The 17,571-nt window shown below is 48.2% G+C and overlaps 1 protein-coding gene across 9 annotated transcripts in view; it reads left to right on the top strand.

Annotated features, from left to right (window-relative positions):
- LOC143501301 (nesprin-1-like) overlaps nt 1-17,571 on the top strand; it is an 80,546-nt gene that overhangs the window by 20,451 nt on the left and 42,524 nt on the right. For all 9 annotated transcript variants that reach the window (XM_076994958.1, XM_076994964.1, XM_076994957.1 and 6 more), the window contains 38 exons: nt 309-452; nt 570-737; nt 901-1,059; nt 1,940-2,104; nt 2,242-2,376; nt 2,640-2,798; nt 6,205-6,413; nt 6,672-6,780; nt 6,858-7,022; nt 7,284-7,451; nt 7,563-7,739; nt 8,120-8,260; nt 8,427-8,587; nt 8,790-8,940; nt 9,081-9,308; nt 9,391-9,489; nt 9,590-9,777; nt 9,883-10,006; nt 10,154-10,320; nt 10,427-10,580; nt 10,692-11,317; nt 11,774-11,953; nt 12,054-12,204; nt 12,370-12,528; nt 12,624-12,806; nt 12,895-12,996; nt 13,083-13,286; nt 13,446-13,653; nt 13,761-13,873; nt 14,057-14,262; nt 14,428-14,577; nt 14,712-15,003; nt 15,156-15,328; nt 15,542-15,851; nt 16,100-16,264; nt 16,483-16,839; nt 17,014-17,150; nt 17,279-17,456. In XM_076994958.1, the coding sequence (XP_076851073.1) occupies nt 309-452; nt 570-737; nt 901-1,059; nt 1,940-2,104; nt 2,242-2,376; nt 2,640-2,798; nt 6,205-6,413; nt 6,672-6,780; nt 6,858-7,022; nt 7,284-7,451; nt 7,563-7,739; nt 8,120-8,260; nt 8,427-8,587; nt 8,790-8,940; nt 9,081-9,308; nt 9,391-9,489; nt 9,590-9,777; nt 9,883-10,006; nt 10,154-10,320; nt 10,427-10,580; nt 10,692-11,317; nt 11,774-11,953; nt 12,054-12,204; nt 12,370-12,528; nt 12,624-12,806; nt 12,895-12,996; nt 13,083-13,286; nt 13,446-13,653; nt 13,761-13,873; nt 14,057-14,262; nt 14,428-14,577; nt 14,712-15,003; nt 15,156-15,328; nt 15,542-15,851; nt 16,100-16,264; nt 16,483-16,839; nt 17,014-17,150; nt 17,279-17,456 (7,065 nt within the window). The remainder of the gene's footprint in view (nt 1-308; nt 453-569; nt 738-900; nt 1,060-1,939; nt 2,105-2,241; nt 2,377-2,639; nt 2,799-6,204; nt 6,414-6,671; nt 6,781-6,857; nt 7,023-7,283; nt 7,452-7,562; nt 7,740-8,119; nt 8,261-8,426; nt 8,588-8,789; nt 8,941-9,080; nt 9,309-9,390; nt 9,490-9,589; nt 9,778-9,882; nt 10,007-10,153; nt 10,321-10,426; nt 10,581-10,691; nt 11,318-11,773; nt 11,954-12,053; nt 12,205-12,369; nt 12,529-12,623; nt 12,807-12,894; nt 12,997-13,082; nt 13,287-13,445; nt 13,654-13,760; nt 13,874-14,056; nt 14,263-14,427; nt 14,578-14,711; nt 15,004-15,155; nt 15,329-15,541; nt 15,852-16,099; nt 16,265-16,482; nt 16,840-17,013; nt 17,151-17,278; nt 17,457-17,571) is intronic.

The raw sequence follows: 17,571 nt of genomic DNA on the forward strand, positions 1-17,571 counted from the left end.
GTGTGTGTGTGTGTGTGTGTGTGTGTGTGTGTGTGTGTGTGTGTGTGAGTGACAGTGGGCATGTCCCTCAAGATGTCCCTCAGTATGACATCTGTGTTCTATAAATAAATGCACGAAATAACAATTTTTTATTAGGAATTTGGGAGAAATGTTGTAATATAAATACCAGATCCAGAGAAACTACTTTTCTAGAACTTAATATGTACAATTGTGCATACATACATTCACAGAGTTTTAATAAACTACTTCCTTACAAACATTGGCTTTTGGGTGCTAATTCAGCCTTTGCTTAAATGGTGCCCCTGCAGGACATCAAGCATAAAGGACCCTCAATGGAGGCTGTGTATAAGGCAGCCACTCGCCACGCACAGCAACTGACCAAAGACACCCCTCCGGAGGAGGTCACTGAGATGCTGACTGCCATGGCGACCATCAAAGAGGAGCTTAGCAAGGTGCCTGCCCACACCTGTCTGAATGAGCGGCTCTGTCACATCAAAGAACCGAGAGTCACATTTCTCTCCTTCACCCCTTTGCTGTTAAACGAACCAAATGGCCTTTCTGTGCACTAGATCAGGGAGAGGGTGTTGCCCTTGCTGCGGGATTCCCAGGCCTTGCTGCCTCTTCTGGAGGAGATGGAGAAGCACATCACAGGGTTCTACCAGGCTCTGGAGAAGGCCAGCCGCATCACTAGCACACGCGACTCTGACAGTCCGGGAGACTTCAAACTGAAGTGTCAGGTGACCTGGAAGCGTTCTGTCAAATTATGTTTTAACACAAACTCACACAAATATGGGCAGCATTGAAATGAAGATAATCAAAAGAAGATCATCGCTTACGTTCTAAGATCTGATTTCAGAATATATGATCTACTATTCTCTCTGTCCTCTGTCCTGTTTGTAGGAGCTGGTAACGTACCAGCAGAGCTGTAAAAAATGTCTTACAGTGATAGATAAGAACCACGAGATTATAATCAAAGCCCTTGAGAGCAGTAAAACTCTGAGGCACCTGGACACATCCCTGCTACAGAAGAGAGTAGGAGAGCTTCAGGCCTCATCACAGGTTAGTAACATCACAAAGAGCTGACAGCGGCAGATTAGTAGGAATGAACATGTCCAAACTCAATATTCTTATATAGTCTGATGAACATGTCCAAACTCAGAATTCTTATATAGTGTAATGTCTGTACATGCTGCAGCATTAACATTACCCTTTGGTGAGTTCTAAAGGGCCTAGCCCTCATCCACAAAGCTGCTGCTGGTTCCAGCAGTCTGCTAGGTTGTATCATAACTGCAGAGAAAATCTGTCCACTGCACCAGAGTCCAGTGTCCCTCCCGGTCATGACAGTAGGCATAGTGACCTCAGGCCTGTGGGCAGTGGCTCAGCCATGGAAACTAATTTCAGGAGGTTCTGGATTGCCGTTTTTGTGATTACCCTGTAGTGAGGATCTGTCTGCGCCGCACCCTTCAGCCCTTGGTAGCCATGCCCCGTGAGTTTGTGTGCTTTTCTGCTTCATGGCCGTGCTGGTGTTTCCCCTCAAGGCTTCTATTTCACAATTACAGCACTTAGAATTGTGTGAGGCAGCCCTGACAGGGCAAAGATTTCACAAATATCCTTGTGACAAAGGTGCCGTCTAAGTCACTGCGATCCTGAATATGACATTTTCTACAGTTTGTGTATGAAGATGGCTTGCTCACTAAGGGGCTAGGACTCGGCACTTGTAAAGCTGCTTTGTGACAACAACTGTTGTAAAAGGCGCTATATAAATAAAATTTGATTGATTGATTGATTGATTGATATGACTATGTACTTGATTTTATGCAGCTGTTAACAGTGGGTGTGGCTGATAGAGCTGATGTGACCAACACACCTGAATTAATTAGATGGGGTGTCCATGTTACTATGGCCATATGTAATGCTGTATGTGACGGTGTGTCTGAAGGCCATGGTAAAAGAGACGACCGAGTGGAAGAAACACATGGAGGCCAACAGTAGCCTGATGAAGCGCTTTGAGGAGTCGCGTGTGGAGCTGGAGAAAGTTCTTAAGTTGGCCCAAGGCTCCATGACAGAGAGAGGAAACCCAGAGGAGCTGCTCAAAAAGCACACGGTACAAATAAAATAACATCTGTTCTGGCCAGCGTAAAGTAGGCAACGGGCCGAGCTGGACTCAGCCTCAGTCTCCAGCAGGAGCTAAGTCCCTGGAGATGAAAGCTTTTTTTTTCTTTGTTGCTTGTGTTTCTGCAGGAGTTCTTCGGGCATCTTGACCAGCGGGTTCTCAACGCTTTTCTGAAGGCTTGTGATGAGCTCACTGACATTCTGCCTGAGCAGGAACAGCAGAGTCTACAGGAAACAGTCAGGAAACTACACAAACAGTGGAAGGTCAGGTGACCCCTTTCAGAAGACGGTTAGACTCATAACACATTAAAGGTTCATGTAACCTGACTCACAGTTTTAGAAGTATGAGCTTTTTTTTGTCGGTTTTGAAATTGAAATCCTCCTTCTGTGTGGTATAAATATATTTTAATTTACATTGTGTGTTTTCCCATTTGACACTACAAACGTTTGAGAAAAATTCAATCGGAAATCTCAGATTAGTGGATAACATGGCTTCTGATCTGAAGGGCTTCATTTCTGCCTTGCAGGATGTGCAGAGTGAGATTCCCTACCACCTGCTTGGCCTGAAGGTGGAGGTGGAGCGTGGCCGTTTGATGGCATCTCTGCAGGAGTGCCAGTCTGAGCTGGCGCGGGAGAACCGCAGCCTGCCTGGCATGGGCAGTGAGAGGCTGGTCAAAGAGCACAGGGTGAGGGAGAGGCGTCATACACCACACAGTGGCCTCTGCCCTTCAACCACACTACACTGTACCGTGGCCACCTGCAGGAGGTCTGAGTGTCCTATATGCAGAAGGGCTGTGAATGTAAATGTTGGTTATTAAAAATATTTATTCCTTAATATGGCCTATTTCATACATAGTTGTGTTTTTTCCCCATTTGCCATCCCTTTTGTATAGCTCAAGATTAATTATGGACAAAAATTATATTTGACACATACAGGACACATATGGAGTTGTGACCAATGGTTATTTCAGTCAAACACACCAGTAATGTTAATTTAATCAGTTTAAAATCAAGAAACCTGAAGATATATAACCAGAAAATTAACCCACAGTACAGCTTAAAAACCACAAACGAAACACATAATAATGAACTATACAAATAATCACCGTCATGAGGAGTAATGTAATATATGTTAATGTATATTGTAGTGTTGGTGTCTCCAGTATTTCTGATGAAAGGTGTCTGTGTACAGCTATAGTTTAGGTGTCTCCAGTGTTTCGGATGAGAGGTGTCTGTGTACAGCTATAGTTTAGGTGTCTCCAGTGTTTCTGATGAGAGGTGTCTGTGTACAGCTATAGTTTAGGTGTCTCCAGTGTTTCTGATGAGAGGTGTCTGTGTACAGCTATAGTTTAGGTGTCTCCAGTGTTTCGGATGAGAGGTGTCTGTGTACAGCTATAGTTTAGGTGTCTCCAGTGTTTCGGATGAGATGTGTCTGTGTACAGCTATAGTTTAGGTGTCTCCAGTGTTTCTGATGAGAGGTGTCTGTGTACAGCTATAGTTTAGGTGTCTCCAGTGTTTCTGATGAGAGGTGTCTGTGTACAGCTATAGTTTAGGTGTCTCCAGTGTTTCTGATGAGAGGTGTCTGTGTACAGCTATAGTTTAGGTGTCTCCAGTGTTTCTGATGAGAGGTGTCTGTGTACAGCTATAGTTTAGGTGTCTCCAGTGTTTCTATTGAGAGGTGTCTGTGTACAGCTATAGTTTAGGTGTCTCCAGTGTTTCTGATGAGAGGTGTCTGTGTACAGCTATAGTTTAGGTGTCTCTAGTGTTTCTGATGAGAGGTGTCTGTGTACAGCTATAGTTTAGGTGTCTCCAGTGTTTCTGATGAGAGGTGTCTGTGTACAGCTATAGTTTAGGTGTCTCCAGTGTTTCTGATGAGAGGTGTCTGTGTACAGCTATAGTTTAGGTGTCTCCAGTGTTTCTGATGAGAGGTGTCTGTGTACAGCTATAGTTTAGGTGTCTCCAGTGTTTCTATTGAGAGGTGTCTGTGTACAGCTATAGTTTAGGTGTCTCCAGTGTTTCTGATGAGAGGTGTCTGTGTACAGCTATAGTTTAGGTGTCTCTAGTGTTTCTGATGAGAGGTGTCTGTGTACAGCTATAGTTTAGGTGTCTCCAGTGTTTCTGATGAGAGGTGTCTGTGTACAGCTATAGTTTAGGTGTCTCCAGTGTTTCTGATGAGAGGTGTCTGTGTACAGCTATAGTTTATGTGTCTCCAGTGTTTCTGATGAGAGGTGTCTGTGTACAGCTATAGTTTAGGTGTCTCCAGTGTTTCGGATGAGAGGTGTCTGTGTACAGCTATAGTTTAGGTGTCTCCAGTGTTTCGGATGAGATGTGTCTGTGTACAGCTATAGTTTAGGTGTCTCCAGTGTTTCTGATGAGAGGTGTCTGTGTACAGCTATAGTTTAGGTGTCTCCAGTGTTTCTGATGAGAGGTGTCTGTGTACAGCTATAGTTTAGGTGTCTCCAGTGTTTCTGATGAGAGGTGTCTGTGTACAGCTATAGTTTAGGTGTCTCCAGTGTTTCTGATGAGAGGTGTCTGTGTACAGCTATAGTTTAGGTGTCTCCAGTGTTTCTATTGAGAGGTGTCTGTGTACAGCTATAGTTTAGGTGTCTCCAGTGTTTCTGATGAGAGGTGTCTGTGTACAGCTATAGTTTAGGTGTCTCTAGTGTTTCTGATGAGAGGTGTCTGTGTACAGCTATAGTTTAGGTGTCTCCAGTGTTTCTGATGAGAGGTGTCTGTGTACAGCTATAGTTTAGGTGTCTCCAGTGTTTCTGATGAGAGGTGTCTGTGTACAGCTATAGTTTATGTGTCTCCAGTGTTTCTGATGAGAGGTGTCTGTGTACAGCTATAGTTTAGGTGTCTCCAGTGTTTCTGATGAGAGGTGTCTGTGTACAGCTATAGTTTAGGTGTCTCCAGTGTTTCTGATGAGAGGTGTCTGTGTACAGCCATAGTTTATGTGTCTCCAGTGTTTCTGATGAGAGGTGTCTGTGTACAGCTGTAGTTTATGTGTCTCCAGTGTTTCTGATGAGAGGTGTCTGTGTACAGCTATAGTTTAGGTGTCTCCAGTGTTTCTGATGAGAGGTGTCTGTGTACAGCTATAGTTTAGGTGTCTCCAGTGTTTCGGATGAGAGGTGTCTGTGTACAGCTATAGTTTAGGTGTCTCCAGTGTTTCTGATGAGATGTGTCTGTGTACAGCTATAGTTTAGGTGTCTCCAGTGTTTCTGATGAGAGGTGTCTGTGTACAGCTATAGTTTAGGTGTCTCCAGTGTTTCTGATGAGAGGTGTCTGTGTACAGCTATAGTTTAGGTGTCTCCAGTGTTTCTGATGAGAGGTGTCTGTGTACAGCTATAGTTTAGGTGTCTCCAGTGTTTCTGATGAGAAGTGTCTGTGTACAGCTATAGTTTAGGTGTCTCCAGTGTTTCTGATGAGAGGTGTCTGTGTACAGCTATAGTTTAGGTGTCTCCAGTGTTTCTGATGAGAGGTGTCTGTGTACAGCTATAGTTTAGGTGTCTCTAGTGTTTCTGATGAGAGGTGTCTGTGTACAGCTATAGTTTAGGTGTCTCCAGTGTTTCTGATGAGAGGTGTCTGTGTACAGCTATAGTTTAGGTGTCTCCAGTGTTTCTGATGAGAGGTGTCTGTGTACAGCTATAGTTTAGGTGTCTCCAGTGTTTCTGATGAGAGGTGTCTGTGTACAGCTATAGTTTAGGTGTCTCCAGTGTTTCTGATGAGAGGTGTCTGTGTACAGCTATAGTTTAGGTGTCTCCAGTGTTTCTGATGAGAGGTGTCTGTGTACAGCCATAGTTTATGTGTCTCCAGTGTTTCTGATGAGAGGTGTCTGTGTACAGCTGTAGTTTATGTGTCTCCAGTGTTTCTGATGAGAGGTGTCTGTGTACAGCTATAGTTTAGGTGTCTCCAGTGTTTCTGATGAGAGGTGTCTGTGTACAGCTATAGTTTAGGTGTCTCCAGTGTTTCTGATGAGAGGTGTCTGTGTACAGCCATAGTTTATGTGTCTCCAGTGTTTCTGATGAGAGGTGTCTGTGTACAGCTGTAGTTTATGTGTCTCCAGTGTTTCTGATGAGAGGTGTCTGTGTTTAGGCCTTTTTCAGGGAGAAGGGCCCTCTGGCCCTATGTGAGAAGCGGTTGCAGCACATGGAGGAGCTCTGTGGGAAGTTGGTGGACAGCCAGCAGGCCCGCCAGTCCCTGGAGAGCGCCAGGACGGCCGTCGCTGAGCTCAGAGACGAGGTGGACGGCACCCATCAGAAACTCATGCAGCACCCTGACAAGTGGAAGGAGTTTAACACCAGGTTTGCTCCTGTGTAGAGTATGTCATGACGGTTAAATGCACAACTGCGGTTGTTTAGGAGAAAATAGAAGGGCGTTGAGTTTAATATGAACATTGTGCTACTGGATACTTCACCACCTCATCGTCAAAGATGTGTGCAGTGATGCGGTAATGTGCTGCCAGTGTCAGAGTGCAGTATGATAATTTATCTTCTAAGACTATTGAATAATGTGAATAATGTGTAGTGGTAATAAATATTGATTTATCTGTGCTATTACAGATTCTCTGAACTGTCTGCCTGGCTAATTTCAAAGGAGAGTCAGCTCAGGCTTTTGCGTAACCGTGCTGGTGACCCCAGTAATTTTAGCCAGGTGAAATCCACCATAGAGGTAAGTGAAAAAACACAGACAGCGGGATGTGCAGTTATACATGCAAAGCAGCCGTCTCACTCTCCGATGATTAACAGAGTCTGCGGAATGACGCGGAGCTGCAGGAAGGCAACATGGGCTGGCTCAAATCTCGCCTGGCCGGGCTCATAGAGATCTGCACCGAGAGCGATGCCCAGAGGCAGGCCGCCACCCTTAGCAAGCTCTCCACAGACTTCAAGAGTCTCCTTACCTCCCTCTCCGAGGTAGGACCCGGCAGAACAGATGAACCGTTTCTGCTTGAGTAAAGTAGTTCCTTACACCACCTGATAAATCATTGATCAGTTCTGTGAATTTCCCCCCCCATCAGTAAAAGAGGCCAAACAGCCACACACTTTCCAGATGACTGTGCTTATTTTTAAGAGCTCCTCGTGGTGAAGGTATTGATCCAGTAAGAACCTGTGTGTGTGTGTGTGTGTGTGTGTGTGTGTGTGTGTGTGTGTGTGTGTGTGTGTGTGTGTGCACAGTCTGAGAAGGTTATATTGGCCGTTGGGGACTGTGTGCAGTTCCAGGAGGAGGTGAGGAACTCTGTGAAGGAACTGATGGAAGGCCAGCAGGAGTTGCAGTCAGAAGCCACAAAGATCCTCAACTCAGAGTGTGCCCGAGAAGCCCAGCAGCTGCAGCTCATACACCAGGTACTGGTGTAGGTTCGCTTCACTTCCATGTCATTTACTTGGTACCTTTAACAACCCTCTGTGTCACAGAGCAGCTTTGCGGTTTGCGTTTTTCTCCTTCCCGCCACACAGCAACAGCTGAAGCGTCTGCGTCTGAAGAGGAGGGACATGAGGCAGCAGCTCAGTCGAGGACAGCAGCTCCAGATGGAGGAGGGCCTGGGCGAGGGTCTGCAGGAGGACCTGGACCAACTAGAGACCACCCTGGACAAGATGGACCACAGCATGGAAGATCAGGAGCAGAGCCTAGAGGTGAGCATAGTTCCAAAGGTCTTCAACTGCAAACCATAGATCCTCATTTTGGGCCTGGTTTTGGTAATTGCAGACAGTAAATGTAACAGAAAGGCCACTGTTGGTTCCTCCTGGCTCCCAGGTGAAGGTGGGTAGAAGATCTGTAGGACTTTGACCTTGAAGACTGTTACTGTGTTCTTTGAACTATGTTCTATGACATAAATGAAGTACCATTGATCAAAAAACACAGAACGAGATTATGGATTCGGTAACTTGAGTTTTGGTTTATACAGGTAATTCATCATTGTCAGGGGGTTTATATCTCTCATAGAAGGACTTTGTATGCATTAAGTAGTTGTAGTCAAACAGACTCCACAGCTGCCCTCTCCTGCCTATCACAGGTGACGCTGGCTGCATGGCAGGAGTTTGACAGCCAGCAGGCAGCAGTGAGTGAGTTTGTGAGCCGAGCGCGGTCAGTCACAGACAGAGAGATGACCTTCAGTAGTCCTGAGAGCCTGACCACAGAGCTGGAGCAGGCCAAGGTGACCAGCAGCATTACGTCTTTCTATGAACTTTTAAATGACAACCAAGTTTTTGGAAAACTACATCTTTGACATGTGATTCTGATATTTTAAGTATTTAAGTATCTAGGTTTTTCCTTGTTTCCCTATTCCAAGTTTTTAATCATATGTCATAAAAACTGTTCAGGAGCTGTTAAGCCAGTGTGAGACTGAGACCAAGCAGGTGAACACTCTCCTCAAGAAGGCAGCAGAGATCCAGCTCGGCCCTAAGAATCAGTTTCTGCTCCAGAACCAAGGCCGATCTCTCAGTGAACAAATGGACAAAGTTGAGACTGGCCTCAAAAAAGAGTAACCTACCATTCCTCAGATCCATATTACTGTGACTCTACACAGAGATCTTCAGCACAGTCCTCGAATTGGAACCTATACCTTACAAGATTTTTAAGGACTGGGTTGAAGACTTCTGTTTTATTAATATTTGCATTTTTGTTTTTTGTTTGTATATGAGGGAATAGTAAGGGCTGTATTTCGATGACTGTCTATTTCTCAGTGTGAAAACTCTGGAGCAAATGAAAACTCAGTGGGACTCATTTGGAAATGAGTTTGAAGCATTTTCCACATGGATTTCTGAGAAGGAGAAAGAACTTGAGACACTGAAAACCTCCACTGTTCCTCTGGAACAGCAAATCAGTACTGTGAAGGTACTAGTGTTATTTATTAGTACCTTTATAACATGCACTATTTGAAGGTACAAATCTTATTTATTAGACCCTTTATAACATGGACTATCTGCACATTGCTGAAGTCTCTTATTTACACCTGTGCTTCCCTTGATGGACAGGCTACATTGGTTGAGCTGCAGGACAGAGCAGAGAGCCTGTCCCATCTGGACGAGGACGCTCAGGCATTGGGCCAGTTTGTGTCATCAGGCGAGTCTGCACGAATCAAAGCTCGTCTGACACAGATTGGCAGGTACTGGGAGGAGCTTAGGGAGAGTGTGGATCATCTGAATGGACAGTTGCAGGAGAGTTCATCTAACCAGCAAAAGTTCAATGCAAATCTTCAACAGGTATTTTGACATATTAATTAGTGCAGTTAATGCAAAACATTAAATTCAATTGCTGTCTTTGACTCCCGGTTCCTATTTTAAGGTGCAATCTGAGATCGATGACATTCAGAAGAAGCTGGACACACCTGTCACGTCCTGTGTGTCCTCATCAGAGACCTACAAGGCTCTTCAAGACTATATGGTAATTTTCCTTGGTTTGCATCTCACGCCTATTACCACCACGGTGTATTAACAGTGCAGTGCTCCATCTTCCCCTAACAATGGCCCTGTTGTGTCCCTAGGATGTGCTCCAGTCCCTGGAGAGGCTGAAGGTAACCCTGCTGTCTCTGTGCACGGCGCCCCGAAGGCTGAGCGAGAGGGAGGCGGCGGAGAGGGCGGTGAAGGCCTTGCAGAGCAGCTACGAGCAGAACCTTCAGCAGGCCAAAGACAAGCAGGTCCAGCTGGAGGGCCTGCTGACCCGCTGGCAGAAGTAGGCTCACCGTCACTCCGTTGCGCTGCGACCCGCCTTATTTACGTTTTTACTTCCAGCGTCAGGTACGGCATCTCAGTGTTTCCTTCGACCGTTCTCTCTCAGGTATGAGAAAGACTGGACGTCTCTGCAGTCGTGTCTTGAGAGGTGCGAGTCTGTGACGGCTTCTGCAGGCCAGTGTCTCATAGTTGACAAAGCAAAGCTGGAAGGAGAGCTCATGGAGCTGAATGTAAGTCCATATAGTAAATATGTATAAAAGAATATAAAACTATAGTCAGATATTCACCATGTTCATAAATACCGACATCTGATATGGACTTTATACATTCAGACTTTAGCCACAGCATTTGCAATCATTGGTGTTTCTGCTCTATAGCACCTACGTTCTGAGCTGCAGTCTCTGGAGTCAGTATATGAGGGTATGCTGGCCCAGGCTCCAGCACTTTACCCCACTGCTTCAGAGGAGCGAGTAAAGACACTGGAGGAGGACCAAGAACAGCTGAAGGGGAGATGGACATCCCAAAGCACAGTGATACCCCAGAGGTCAGGAGTGCTGAAGGACACGGGTGTCTCGAAGACATGCTGCATGGTGGCTATTGCTTAGTATCATGAGCAGAGCGTTTGGCCATAATCTACTTTGTCTTCACAGGATCCAGGTGCTTCAGGACCACCTGTCTCAAGTGGCAGAGTTCGACCAAGCCCTTCAGACGTTCTTCAGATGGGGAGAGTCTTTCCTCTCCTCTCTCCACTCATTTTCCCAAGTGAACATCACCAATCTACAGCCAACAGCCGTGGAAATAAAGGTGCGTGCCGCCATCGAGGTGTCTGTGTCTGACAGAACGGCACGCGGGGGTCAGAGAGCTTTGCTGTTGTTGTGGTCACTCTGTAAGGCAGCTGGACTGTTTCTTTGGCAGGAGAAGGCAGAGCTGCTCCAGAACCAGAACTGTGAGAGGGAGAGGCTCCAGCAGCAGGCCAGGGACCTGTGCTCTGCCTGCGACTTCGTGGAGCGTCAGCTCCTGCAGACCCGGCTGGAGAGCAGCTTGCAGCCCTACCTGGAGGCCCAGCAGCTGGTGACGCTCCGTGGCGAGAGCGTGGAGAAGCTGGAGGCCTTCCTGCAGACCCACGGCGTGGCCGCCGGCGTCCTCCGGGGCCTCCGGCACACCGTGGAGAGCGCAGGCAGCTGGGACAAGGGCCGGGTGGACGAGCTGCAGAGGGACCTGGAGGCCATCGTCCCTGACATCAGCCGCCTGGAGACGCTGGCCATCAGTCTGGACGGTAGCCTGTGCAAGGCCCACCTCCAGCTGGCGGACGGGAAGGAGGCCCGCACCTCGTGCCGCTCGCTGGCCGACTCGCTGAACGCCGACCTGGACGGAGTCAGGACCCTGCTGGGCTCCAAGCAGAGTGAGGCGGAGGCTCTGGGAGCGCTGTGGAGCTCCTTTAGGCAGCGTAAAGAGCAGCTCCTTAAGAGCGTGGAGGACATAGAGGAGAAGGCTGATGAGCAGAGCCTCACCGAGCCCAACCTGCTCACCTTACAGCAGAGGTAATGAACAAGATCAATAGAAATCACCATTTTTGTTATCACTTATAACTAAAAGATAAGCTAATTATATTTTGTATTTTGTTTTTAGTAATCCCATAACCTGTGCATGTACATCTAGCCATGACAGTGTGGGTCAGTTCTGTAGCCTCTTGTAGGTCATTTTAGTAATATTACCACTAAAAGCAGGATTAAGACATTTGAAATACAACAGCTCAACCCAGCAGCTCAAACACAGCAGCTCAAACTAACCAAGGGTAATCATACCAGAGGGTTAGAAAACGGGTTAATGTAATGTATTAATAAAAATAATGCATTATCTACAGATGTTTAACTTCTCATTATCAAATGCTCTGTGTGTGTGTGTGTGTGTGTGTGTGTGTGTGTGTGTGTGTGTGTGTGTGTGTGTGTGTGTGTGTGTGTGTGTGTGTGTGTGTGTGTGTGTGTGTGTGTGTCTAGACTGCGCTTCTTTAACCAGCTGGAGGATGAACTCCAGTCTCACCAGCATGAGGAACAGTGGCTGAGGGACAAAGGGCAGCAGCTGGCCCAGAGAGATGCGGAGCTCGCCGGGGAGGTGATGAGAGAGATCGGCCTCCTCCAGACCACCTGGGAGGACACCAAGAAGCTTATTACAGAGAGGTGGTGTGCTCTCTCCATCTACCTCTTCACCTCATCGTGCTGTGCATAAGTGGTTAAATTAATTAACGTTAACACGACCTTCCCGTTGGTCTCACTCTAGGCAAGAGCAGTGCGGGGCCTTGATAGAGCTCATGAGGGACTATCAGGCTCTGAAGTCCTCCATTAATTCAGTAGTGGAGAGTGCTGAGACTGTGGCTGACATCAAATTGGTTCTTAAAGACCAGGAGGATACCAGGCGATCACTTTCTAAGGTAAGTTAAATGGTGATCTATTAGGACACATGGACTTTGTCCCTGGAAAATTCCACATTTTCACTGCAATTAGCATTTAAGCAGTTTTATTCTGTTATTGACAATTGTGTCCATTTGTACTTCTTTTTGTTATTAAAGAACTTATTTGTTCTGTCCATTTTTCAGCATGAATCAGTTAAAGCCGAGCTAGCACGCAATCAGAAGGACCTGGACTCCTTCTCCAGTAAAGGGAAGCAGCTACTCTGTGAGTTAAGCAGGATTCCAGACTGTCAAACCCAGGTGTTAAAGACTAAAATGGAGGCCATGGTGGACCAGTGGTTAGATGTGAGTGTGACACACTAATTACAACTCCCCTATACTCCCCTATGTGAAACACACAAAGCCCCAACACTGACATCCTCCCCTTGCTTCACCTACAGGTGTCTGAGAGAATTGAGGAGAACATAGAGAATCTCAGAAAAGCTTTCTCCGTATGGGAGGATATTTATGGTATCAACGAGGAGATTGAGAGCTGGTCTAATAAATCTGTAATGGAACTCACCGAGACCCTCAGCAACTTCAACGACAGCCAAAAGACTGAAAACCGCCTTGTGGAAGTCAAAGTAAGAATGTTGATGGAAGCTCACAGTATTTCCTTCATACTGTAATCAAAGTGCTGGTGCATCATCTAGAGTCTGCTTGCTTATGTAGGCTGAGGTGGAAGAGAAGGAGAAGAAGTTAGACACTCTACAAAGCAAAGTGTCGGAGCTGCAGCAGATTGGTGGCACCCAGGACATCCCTACATCACTGCAGGTGTGGCTTCTACTGCAAATCCCACAATGTTGGTTCATCAGTGGTCAGTGGCAGTGTGTAATCTCTTCTTTTGGTATCTCTGACAGGTCATGCAGGCTGACCTGAGTAAGAAGATCAGTACCGTGAAGGAGTTGTGTGAGCAAGCCAAGGACAACCTGAGAGACTTCTGCTCTCAGAGACAACAGCTGGAGGACTTCCTCTCCCGCATGACTGACTGGCTGAAGAACTTGGAGGAATCCCTGCTGGACTTTACATGTGGGACTCCACCAGAGGAGATCTGCAGAGTGAAGGTAAACAAAAAAAACCTGCCAAGCCCACGTGAATATCACAGCTGTAATTTCATACAGTGCACCTCCAGTTTTAGAGCTCACTGTGTTATATGACTCCGTGGTTTCTTGCCGGGACAAATAAAACGTGCAGAAGTTCCTCAGTTACTTTTGTGCATGCAGGACATCCAGAAAGAGTTGCAGAACCAGCAGGTGAGCATAGACTCAGCACGGGAAAACCTGAACACACTGTGCAGGAAGTACCCCTCGGAGGAGCTGACCACGCTTGGCTCCGCCCTCACCGCCCTCATCAAGAAGTACGAGACTGTTAATCAGCTCTGTGTTAAGATGCTGGCCTCAATGCAGCACAGCCTACAGCAGCTTTTCAACGGTGAGTGTTCTGATAGAAAAGATAGACACACTCACGTTTGATTACCACCATGTGAGCGCACACTGTTGGCCTTCTCACCTCCCTACCATGGTCTTGTGGTTCTTTAGACCTTGTGAAGCAGTTTCACACGTGGCTGTGTGGACAGAAGGACATAGTGAGAGAATGCTGCGACCACTCTGGAGACACCAGCGTGGTCGAGCGCAAACTACAGAAGCTGAAGGTGCAGCTCAGCATTTAGTCAACTCAAAAAAAAACCCTCAGTAAAAAGGGGAAATTGTTTCAGCTATTAACTTGAAATCTTCTGTCATCTTAAGAATGCTATTGACCATAAAATGAATCATTTATAATGAGTAATAGCAGCTTTGCAGTGCTTCAATGTGCAGTGGCCTCCTGTGTCCTGCAGGGGGCCCTGGAGCGGGTCGAGGACGGAGAAAGCCGTCTGATGGAGGTGTGTCAGGAGGGGGAGAAGCTCCTTCTTCACCTCCCCAAAGCGAGCGCTGGCCAGGTCCAGCAGAGCCTCTGCTCCATCCAACAGGACTGGGACAGTTATGTGGAGCAGTGCCGAGTGAACCAGCAGAGTCTGGAGGAGAGTGCCGGCTTGCTCAGCGGGTGAGGGCACTACATCACACGGGCCTTCCCCCCCTCTCGTGTCTCCCTTGCCCGGGGGATTTCTGTCTGAAGCAGCCCGGGCTCGGTGGCACGTCCCGCACGTGTCCCGCACGTGTCCCGCACGTGTCCCTCACTCACGTGTCACTCGCGTGCCTGTCTGTGCAGCTTCGAGAGCCGCCAGCAGAGACTGTGCCGCTGGCTGGAGCGGATGGAGGTGAGACTCAGCACGGAGCTGCCGGAAGGTAAGCACAGCGACCCGGAGAAGGCCACGCTGGAGCGCGTGGAGGAGTTCTACCAGGAAGCCCTGAAAGAGAGGTACGAACCTGCAGCCTGCTTTAGCGCTCTCTGTATAAAATACAAGATGACTATGCCACTCTGCCAAGCGTGGATGGATAACGGAAAAACAATAACGGGCTGACGTTTGTTTTTCGTGCTCTCCCGTCCTCCAGGGACTCCTTCGAGAGCCTGTGTCAGGAGGCGCAGGCCCTGGCCGAGGGAGGCCACGGCAGCGGGGGGGAGCTACGTCTGGCGGCGCAGCTGCAGGTGCAGCAGCAGGGCCTGCTGAAGGCGGTGCGGGAGCGCCTGCGAGGCTGCCAGCTGAGCCTACAGGAGCAGCAGGCCTTCGAGGAGACGCTGCAGGGCACCTGGGCCTGGCTGGGCGGCCTGCGGGAGCGCCTCGCCACCCTCAGCACCACCACGGGCTCCAAGGAGACCCTGGAGAAGAGGCTCAGCCTGGTTCAGGTCACTAAAGCCACTTGTTGTTGGGCCGTCGGCCCGAGCCCTCGGCTTTCCCTCGGCAGTGCTTTGTTTCACCAGATGAACAGGCAGGATTTAGATTTTGATGTTTTCACTGTAGACTACTGTAGTGAATGAAGTGCTTTGTGGTGTTGCAGGAGATCCTGTTGATGAAGGGTGAAGGAGAGGTCAAGCTGAACATGACGGTCGGGAAAGGGGAGCAGGTGGTGAAGAACTGCAGTATGGATAAACAGAAGGCCGTCCGCTCTCAGCTCCAGAGCCTGAAGGATTCTTGGGCCAACATGCTCATGACAGCCATGAGCTGCCACAGGTAGACAGCCTGATGAAGCTAATGCAGAATTGCTAATTCAGAAACAGCACACATACAGGTGTAGAACTTTCCAGTCTGATATGTAAAAGCAAAATGTGAACCGAGGATATGAACAGTATTTATTGGTATGAAGTTATAAGAGGTAAGCTTCTGATTTACGAGCGTCATCGCTTACTTACACACTGCTTACTGCTGTGCGTATGTAAACGACAGCCGCCTCGAGTGGACGGTGGCACAGTGGAGCAGCTATCAGGAGGGCAAGGCCCAGCTGCAGCAGTGGATGGAGACGGTGGAGCAGGAGGTGGGGGTGTCCCTGCCCCAGCAGCCTGGGCTGAAGGAGAAGGCCTCGCTGCTGGACCGGCTGAGGGCCATCCAGGGCGACGTGGAGGGCCACGCGGCAGCACTCGGCCACCTCAACGACAAGGCCGGCGAGCTCCTGGAGAAGACCGGAGACCAGACTTTCGCTGAGGAACCCAGAGCAGAACTCAACGCCCAGTTCTCTGACATCACAGCGGTCATCAAAGTAAGGGGGGGTCGGCTTCTATACGCATGTTCCTTTTTCATAGACTTGATCTTAGTAGCATCATAATCTCCGGTATGATACAAACATGGACCATTATTGCTGAAAATTTATGCTGTAACCCAAATGCATGTACAAATGATTCGTGGTAGACCTGCCCATAGACCTGCCCATAGACCCTCAATACTATCAAGACCAGGAGGGAGCTGTGCTGATGACTCTGATGGCTGGTGTTGTGCCCTGTGGTCTAGAACAAAGTGCAGCAGATGGAGGAGATAGTCAGAGAGCACGAGCAGTATGTGGAGGCCGTGCGGGAGCTGAACGACTGGCTGACGTCTGCTAAAGAAGAGCTGCAGCGCTGGTCCGACATGTCTGGGGACGCCGCCTCCGTCCAGAAGAAGCTCTCCAAAGTGCGGGTGAGGATATCCACGTGCAGACTTGTTCTCATAGAGCTTTTCTTGAGAACGATCAGTGTTAGAAATAAAATCCTACATTTGGAAGATTTAAATTCATTTGTGGAATCTGCAATTGGGAGCATTTAACAGAATTAAAGTTAAACAGAATTCTGTTAGAAGGTTCATATGAATATTTAGGATCCTCACGTGTGATTTGTCGCTGCCCTGTTCCATGTCAGGAGCTGCTGGACTCACGGAAGCAGGGGAGGGAGCGGTTGGTGCGGGTGCAGCGGTGTGGGGCTGTGGCGCGGGACCACACCTCCACCATGGGCTGTGAGGCTCTGGAGCGGGAGGAGGCGGGGCTTCTGTCGGCATGGGAACAGTGGGATCAGGGGGCCAAGCACGTGCAGGCTAGCCTGGAGGCCACACTCGCTCAGATGGCCAGCTCCGAGAAGGAGTTCAACAGCCTGGCCACACAGCTGGAGCACGACTTGCACGGTTTCGGAAGCCGTCTGCGCGAGTGTCGTGAAACGCTGCAGCAGGTGGAGACCATGAAGACCAGCCAGGAGGCCGTGAGAGGCTGGCAGATGGCCAAGGTAACAGGCTCAGTGGGGAATTCATAACCAGACTGCATGAAGGCGTGTGAAGACGTTGCCAAGAAATCAGATCTGTGGTAACAAAATGAGGTTCAGGGGTTGAGTTATAGTAAATGCCTCTTGAGTGTCTGTTATCACGTCTAACCATTGCACTTGTGTTGCACTGTGAATCAGGACACCTTGGAAGCTTTGCTGAATGTGGAGCCCATGTCAGACGGTCTGAAGTCCCAACTGAATGACCTCTGTCGCTTCTCCAGAGACCTGGGAACTCAGTCTGAAAGGGTGTCTGCCCTTATCAAGGAGTACAACAGGTGAGGCCATTGACTGAGCTTTAACGTTTTAGTTTTTTTGTGATGCAAAGGCTGAAGACTCAACGTTGTACAATTCCTACATTAAAATAAACATTGACCCTGTAGTTAAACATTGACCCGTCCTGCAGTCTCAGTCTTCAGGCTTCCCGGGAATGCCAGGGAAAAGAGAAGCTCCTGGAGCAAACGTTCCGGGCGGCTTTCAGAGACTTTCAGCAGTGGCTGGTCAATGCTAAAATCAACACAGCCAAGTGTTTTGATGTCCCTCAAAACCTGAGTGAGGCTTCATCTAGTCTCCAGAAGGTCCAGGTACTGTATATCAGCATGCTCCTTCTCAAATACCTTTTAGAGACCAATCATGGTTATGAATAGTGTTCGTGATGTATTGATGGGTTGTGGCGTTGTGCGTGAAGCTACCTGTGCT

This window comes from Brachyhypopomus gauderio, unplaced genomic scaffold (genome assembly GCF_052324685.1).
Source record: "Brachyhypopomus gauderio isolate BG-103 unplaced genomic scaffold, BGAUD_0.2 sc168, whole genome shotgun sequence".
Taxonomy (NCBI): Eukaryota; Metazoa; Chordata; class Actinopteri; order Gymnotiformes; family Hypopomidae; genus Brachyhypopomus; species Brachyhypopomus gauderio.